We start from the raw sequence: 7,801 nt of genomic DNA, 5'->3' as shown, positions 1-7,801 counted from the left end.
TTAAAAATATATCTTCATTTATGACAAAACTCATAGATATACAACAAGCAGTTGAGGACTGAGAAACGACTATAAATTCGGGTCTAAGTCTACGTCAAAATTCAGTAAAACATCCAAAAACAGTATCGATGCCAGATCGAGCATTGAAAAAGAAGCTGTAAACTTATTACTCGTTTTGAATTTTATCCTCCTAGGGGAAACTAACACAAACCCGAGCTGGCTCAGTTTCATTGTTACTAGGGGAACGGGGACGTTCGCATTAGCGAGACTTGCATAGGACAGAATTTAATGGGCCTTACATCGATTTCGATTAATAAATCATTGAACATGATCATCAGTTAACGATCAATCTAATTAATCCAGCTAATCTTATCTGTCGACGTACAACAGATGTTTTGCATTGCTTCTAAATATATTCTCGACTGACTAATCAAAATCCGTTAGGAAGAAAGAACTTCCTAAATGGGGTCGAATCAAAAGTAGTCCAATCATCTTTGACGATCATCGAACACACAAACAACCTGTTAATGGCCTCCGCAGAAGTACGATAGAAAGAAAGAAAAGAAAGACTAAAGTTTCGAAAGAAGATCGCGTGCATGCTCGTCGTTCAAATGAGTTATTGAAGTGAATACTTAAAGGGAGAATCCATACGTATACATATACGTAGACATGTCTGCAGTTAGCCCGAAGCAGAGAGAGTTTCTGCCTTCCATCGAACTGTCCTACCAAGAACCGAACGATCATTATGGATTCACGTAACGACGTACCACTACGATCTCTCGTTACGTATTTAATACAATCTGTACATAGGTTCGTTGTTTACAAGGTCGTCGCAACAATTGAAATTGCTCGCTCTTTGTGAAACCGTTGTTAAGAAACAATCAGATTCGATTTAGTTCAGAAGTTCCACGAACCTCAGGCAGGAACATAAATCTATTGAAGTGAACTATTGAAGAGATTCCTAAGCAAACGAACGTAACGTAAAGGCAATATTTGATTACGGTGACTGTACGTATACGTGAAAAAAACAGGGGCATCGGCGCATGCAAATAATGGGTACCGAAGTAGCTTTTATCTGTGTGTGGCTTCCGCGATTATGCGTCGGCTCAGAATTAACATACGCATGACGCTAACGCTCTCGATTTATCTGAATTTCAACAATTCCGAGAAAACGAACGACGCGACTATCTTTAGGTCCTACAAGGGATCATCTGCTCGCACACGTGTTGCGCAAACTTCGAGAATTTTGCGAGTTTTCGAGTTGGTTGTGAATCGTGAGCTACGCTTATCTAACGATTGTCATCGTCCAATCGCGTGCTGTTACCGCGGTTCTAGCGGTAACCAATTCTTGACACTCATAGTGATCACGCGTAAGAGACAAACAAAACAAGTACAGAGTACGATTCGTACGACGCTTTTCTTTTCTTTAAGACACGCGAGTGCAGTTAGACTCCGTCGCTCTTTGGCCTCAGAACGGAATTATCCGAAAGGAGTGAGATATCGCAAGGACGACTGTGTTAAATGTAATGACGGTCGACCTTGTTGCATCTAGGCTCATGTAATCTGTTCGAATAGCAACCTTTTTAAACGGGATTAAAGAGAAATCGTGGAATTCCCGTGTGAGGTCAAGAGAATTGCCGATATAACGTGTCCATCCAGGTAGATAGCGTTTAAATCCTAGGAAACGCACTATCTACGTTTCCTATCACGCGGGATATTCTCTTTCTCTCTCTCGTTTTCTGTCTTCCTTCCGCGTGAGGAACATGCGAACGCAGCTTGGATCATCAAAAGACATAATTTAACGCAAACGAAAGCGCCGGAGGAAAGAGAGAAAGAGCCAACCAACTCGGAGGAAACGCGATTGCGTCAAATACGCACGCACTAACTCACGCGTAATACACAACGCTGAACGCGCGCGCGCTCTCGGCTGAACTTGTTCTTTCCGATTTCGACGATTTGGGATATTGTCTGCTACGGAATGCCTCGAAATACGCCAACTATTCGGTAGAAATAATGAAAACACGGAGCAACGAACGGGATGGGTACTTCCATACGGGATATCTCGAGGATTAATTACTGTGCGATTTCACTCACCTTCTTTTCTCCTTGTGCTTCCTCTCTTTCCTCGGAGGTTCCATGGCACAGTATCAAATAAACGGGAACACAGTCTTCTCGTATTATTCTTTCGACGGTCAAACACAACCGGGATACTCTCGGTCACTGCCAAGGAACGTATCCACTTTTACGGGTCCCGTCTCAAAATTCTCGGCCCGTCACGAAATTCTCGTCGCTACAAATTGTATCTCACCGTACTTTGCTCGCACATCGACTCGTTCGTGTTGTTCACTCGCGTTATCGAAATCGATGCACACACGCTGCTTATTCTTGCGACTCGTTGGATATGAGCAAACGTCACCTGGTCTCGGTTATTTCTATTAGCGTTGCAAAATAAAAACACATCGTTTCTTCAGCCGTACGGAACGCACGACGATCACCAAACTCATGGTGTGATGGCGTTGACGATGACGATGGTGAAGCTCTGACGGTGTAGTAGTGCAAAGGCAAGAGAGAGAGAGAGAGAGAGAGAGAGGAACATAGGCCCGTAGTTACAGCCACGCCGGTGGTGGTGGTAAAACGACCGACGTGGTGGTGGAGATTATACACGACGGACCTACTGTTCCAAAGGGATTGGAACGAGACCGAGACAGCTGACGTCAAAGCGGCTTCGTTCCGTCTTCCTCGTAGATACTGCCATCGAACGGCCCTGACGTCAACCACCTCGTCGCGCCGCAAACAAGTGGGACATTCGAAATCTCAGTCAGACACGAGGGGAAAAAAAATTATCTTTCTTCTATAGAATCGACCGCGTCACGAAACACTGTGGGAGCTTATTTCGTAGAACCATTTTATTCCTTAGAACAATACAGAAAACGAAACGCATTCATTGCACGGAGTTTTGCATGACCCCTTTAAACAGAAAACAAATAATGATCAAGCATGCTCTCTCGAAGGTAAAGAAATACATAACTGGAAAACAGTATTTAGGAGCAGTTTATTTTGTTCAAAAATACTTTCTCGCACAACCTATTCTTCGCGAGGACTACAGACAAGAGAGATCCTGTTTCATTAAGTCCCAGTAAAAATTTACTCTAAGTCTCCGATGCGAACCCGCATCGATTGTTTATTCACTGGCAAGAGAATTCGTTACATCAGTTCGTTTTATTCCCTTTTCAATGCTAGGGGGTGGTACCTCTTTCACTTTTGATTCTAAGTGAGAAACTTTGCTCTCTGCTTCGATGTCTTTCTTATGCTCGTCCATTGGATCACCCTCGTCGTCGAAGTCTTCCAAAGATTCACCTTTCCTTCCATAGAGCGCTGGATATTGCACCATGCACGTTTGCATGGTCTTAAATGCCTCGTAACACTCGGCACCTTTTGGATCCGCTGTCGAGTAATGGTAACAGGAGAAGGCCTCGCGAAATTCTAGCCCGCAAGGCCCAGTAGCCATTCCTCCCAAACACGGACAATTCCAATTAATTTCGCCGTTAGAAAGTAAGAGACCAGGACTCGGTTCTGGTTCAGGAAGTTCTACCTTACTAGGAGTAGCATGGTCTTCCTTAGAGGCAAATATTATGGTGTCCTTGCCTTCCTTGTGAATCAATGGCATAATTGACCGACTGACAAAAACATGCACGAGAACTGTTGAAAAGAAGCGTGTTCCTTTGCAACGCAAATCCTTCCAAACTCTAGTGTCGATAAGTCCTACTGTTGGCAGTAAAGGATAATAAATTTGCCGAAGCGCGATGAACGACGTAAGTGCAGGGTTCCCCTTCGTATTTTCCAGCTACGGTCAAGGCAGCTCGCAGCCTTACATAACAATCGTCAGTGCACCTTAAAATACACCTAAGCTCCTTTGGATTATATTTTAAAATGTCGATGGTGCATTTGATGCCTTCCTCGCCAAATAGCCGTTTCAGAGATTGGAGTATATTCTTCTTTAAGTAGACCTCCGATACCTCAAGGCTAGGACCATGTGGCAGTATTCTATAAAGAGAAAGAAACATAATCAGTACAAGAGATAGAGAATCACAAATGGAGAAGACAAGTGATTAACGAAGGGCAACGTTCGATCGTTCGAAAACGATGATCTGTTTCATCAGATTACGTCAGGATGAAAATGATCAAACAGAATTATGAATTAAAGAGAGAATATTTTTTTGAGGCGAGTACACGTGTCACGACACATCCTAAGACACGTGTACAGTTCAAAAAACGTTTTTTCTTTAGCTGAAAGAGGAGTGTTCCCGTGATTTTGGTTAGGTTTCGTGCACCCGGGCAAAGAATGTAAAATGTGATTAAATGTACTAACAGAGAAACGTCTAAATAATACATGTTACGCTCGACACTGACTCGCGACTCACATTTAATATTCACAAATTTAATACAGCACTTTCTCAGAAGTTCCCGTACAAACACAGCGGCATTTCATTCATGCCTCTCCATCCCATGTAATAGAAAGCAGATATAACACGTTCCGCGGCGGGCAGATGTCGCTACGCACCCGGTGACATCGCAATTTTTCCTTCGGGCATATTATTTAAACAATTCGTCACAGGTTACTTTATATCGCAAAAGACATTGTAAAATATTACAATGCTCGACGTATAACGCGATAACTGTGAGAGTAAAATTACGAAAATATTTTTAAGGCAGATTCTCATGAATCATCTCTGAAAGTTGCTTCAGGGAAATATTTAAACCCTGCTGATTGTAAAATAGTTACACAAACCGGAGGTGGTCGATGAACCGGCTCTTACCCTGCGAGATCCTCTAAACTGTTGGGGGATGTGCCTGAAGCTTCTTATATGCCGATGGGTAATTAACCCTTATTGTACTTTTACAATCCCAACAGCTGGCCGAATATATTTTAGGCCCTGATTTATAATCCCTTAATCACTCCTCAGACCGTGCCCACGATATCCCTGATCCGGGTACTGGCCGTTCGGTGCGAGTCTGTCGATGAATACTTCTTCCTAATCTCTTGACAATAATATTATACGATACTCTTTCTAACGGCACGGCGAGGAAAATTTCATTGCATTGAAAAAAAGTCTTTTGACAAGCGTTCGAAAGCGCCGAGCCGACCGCGCAAGGTCAATGTTAATGTCAATAGCCAAGGTTAAGAGCTGTGACGAAGAAAATTGAACTTTCGTTTGAAAATCTCGACGATCCTTTGAACAGAGATACGGAGACCGTTTCGAAAGAAATGCATAACCACCGTTGCTCGAGTATCGATTCGGACGCGAAAAGAGGAACGGAAATGCATTAGGTTTCATACTAGCAGCGTGTCTGCGCTCCTCTTTTGGCACTCGGAACATCTGGCCTCCTTTTCCTCGCATACCATCTGATTTTGACAAGTCCCAGGATATTCGTTCGAATGTGCGAAAGAATTGACACTCGGGTTACCTGGAGCGTTATTCGAATCGCTGGCCCACTGCGCCCAACTACCCAAGACCCTTGTGCTTATCCTTTTCACTGTTCCGTGTGGGTCCTGTGTGCGAGGCCTCCGCATTGGCGTAACTCGTCGTGAATACGGCAGGGGCTTATCGTGAACAACGGAGTCGTACAGCCGAAAACTATTTATTCCAACGAGGGCGAAGTTTTTCGTTACCCTGTCTTAGATTCGATCTCGATATTTTCCGCGACCTGTTTGCTTAAACATTTGTCGTTCGAGGAGAATTTTTCTTCCAACCGACACCGAGAACTAAACTTTCGGCCGCGTATTACGTAACAAGAATCTGCCAGGGACTCCGGGTGAAAATTCGCTAATAAAAGAACTGGCTTATGGTCGCGAGAAACGAGCGACTTGGAGGTTCCCGTAGAATGTGTGGCGTAGCAACTCGCGGTACGCTAAAAGGAAATCGCAGGCACGTGTGAAAATTTGCAGCTCGAAGATATCGACGCGTATACCACATCTCCCGAGCGTCCTCCTCCTCCTTTTGGCCCGATGCATCCCGGAGATGCAATCGAACCGGACTTCTTTCGTTTAAGGAGACGATCGATGACGCGATGGTTCAAACACGCGCGCGTGTGCATCGCAAGCTCCCGGAGGTTTCTACGTACAGCAAACGCCATACGTAGGGCTCGTAAAGATACGCTCGAAAAATGGTAATGCGAACGGTATCGCGCGTGCTGGGGCCCTTAATATTTCTACGCCGCGATAATCGTCTTTTTTAAATAACCGACGTTCCTTGTTTTTTCTACGTCGTCCGATGGAACGAACGTATTTGCCGAACCGTAAAGCCGAAGGGGTTCCAGCTCGAGCCGAAATTAAAGGCGTATCGGTCGGAGGAGTGGCTAGGAGGAACAGAGAGAGAAAGATATATTCTTTTTCAAAGGTACTCTTCGCGGTACGTGTCTATGATATGCAACGCGGCAACTTACAGTTCCCCTGGCGACTATAATTCCGTATCGAGCCCGATAGAAGCGTGTCATCGAATACAATAGAAGACTAATGACGTCACGACAACTATACCTACGGAAAGTGGTCGTACTCGCCGGAATGTCATGAATAACAAAAAAATCGTAAAGTCATCGTATTTGTGCGGTCGCGTTTAATCGGCCGGGCTCGCCGATATTTCTGGAAATAAAAAGGGAAATGAGAAGAAAAAAAGTGAGAGGGAAAGAGAAAGAGAATGAGGTAAATGTTATACGCGCGAGGAAACATTATCGGGCGAGGCTCGCATGGCACGGCGGCGGCACGCGGAAAAAACAATGTCCGGTATCGGACCGGAGGAATGTTAAATAGAATGAAACGTCGTGACAAAAATAATGGCAACAAAAGCTCGCTGAAATTGCACCAGGAAGCGTGGTTCCTGTATTTCATTGTGGCCGCCGCCGGTGGCTCGGGTCGCACACCTTCCGCATGCAAGTTTATTCAGTTCGAACGGGAAGTTACGCGCTCAAAGGTCAAAAGATCTTGCGCTTTACAAATGAATAAAACGCTGAATTCTTTTCTTCTATTTCGCAATGTGGAACGCGATTTAAATACGCTGGGAACGCGTGACGAAGGATTTTGATTACACGTCGCTCATAGAAACGACTGATCAAACCGAACGCATTATTAGCGGAGAAACATTTTCATTGATGCTTATTTTATGCAAAACGACAGTTCCGCGTGCGCGTCAATTCAATATTTCATATCGTGCCGCGCGTTACGCAACAGGAACGGAGGGGAACAAGGAAAACGGAAGGAGACAGCGAGATGCAACGAAATAAGAAGATTCATCGGTGATCATTAAACTCGGTACTGGAGCCGTCGCCGCTGCCGCCGCCGCCGCGGCCGGGTGGACTGGTTCTCCTTGACGATACGCGCGTCATATTGCCCCGTTAGTAAAATCTGTCGATTCAGTTCTCTGAAAATCACTGTTACACATTTTACCACTTTCTCCTTCCTTCGCAGTTACACGACGCACGTTGCTATCGTCATTGAGAGTTCTATCGATAACAGAGTCAACGGACGTTCGTAATGTTTCGAGTACCGATGAACAAAGCTTTTGAAAAGACGTGGTTCGATTCTAGGGTACCTATTAAGGATGTTCAGGCTATACAATCCCTGCCAAAAGTGATGGAAATATAAAATTTAGCAATTTCTATGCTTTTAAAATGCAATCATTTACATTTATGATGAATATATGAACTGTAATAGTAAAGTTAACTATTAAAATGGTTTTTGATGTTCGTAAAGGTTTGACTATAATTTTAGATTCGTTTTACTACAATCTTTACTAACTGTTGCACG

General features: G+C 44.2%; 2 protein-coding genes across 4 annotated transcripts in view; both read right to left on the bottom strand.

Moving 5' to 3' along the window:
* The window catches only part of sima (HIF-1 transcription factor component sima), a 30,118-nt gene extending 27,339 nt beyond the window's left edge, over positions 1-2,779 (bottom strand). Inside the window, exon 1 of the mRNA XM_018024050.2 lies at positions 2,095-2,779. Coding sequence (XP_017879539.1) covers positions 2,095-2,138 — 44 coding nt within the window. The 5' untranslated portion in view covers positions 2,139-2,779. The remainder of the gene's footprint in view (positions 1-2,094) is intronic.
* A 252-nt stretch (positions 2,780-3,031) lies between these two features.
* The window catches only part of LOC108624632 (mitochondrial intermembrane space import and assembly protein 40), a 20,534-nt gene continuing 15,764 nt past the window's right edge, over positions 3,032-7,801 (bottom strand). The window contains exons 1-2 of one of the 3 annotated variants that reach the window (XM_026813246.1): positions 4,422-4,582; positions 3,032-4,044 (exon numbers count right to left, since the gene is read on the bottom strand). In XM_026813246.1, coding sequence (XP_026669047.1) covers positions 3,182-3,667 — 486 coding nt within the window. In that variant the 5' untranslated portion in view covers positions 3,668-4,044; positions 4,422-4,582 and the 3' untranslated portion in view covers positions 3,032-3,181. Of the gene's footprint in view, positions 4,045-4,369; positions 4,583-7,801 lie in introns of those variants that run through there. The other 2 variants (XM_018024053.2, XM_026813247.1) reach the window with 2 other exon arrangements.

Source organism: Ceratina calcarata, unplaced genomic scaffold, assembly GCF_001652005.2.
Source record: "Ceratina calcarata isolate Rehan_Ccalc_2016 unplaced genomic scaffold, ASM165200v1 scaffold321.2, whole genome shotgun sequence".
NCBI classification, from domain to species: Eukaryota; Metazoa; Arthropoda; class Insecta; order Hymenoptera; family Apidae; genus Ceratina; species Ceratina calcarata.
Note: the sequence above shows the minus strand (reverse complement) of the source record. Positions and strands in the feature narration are given on the sequence as shown.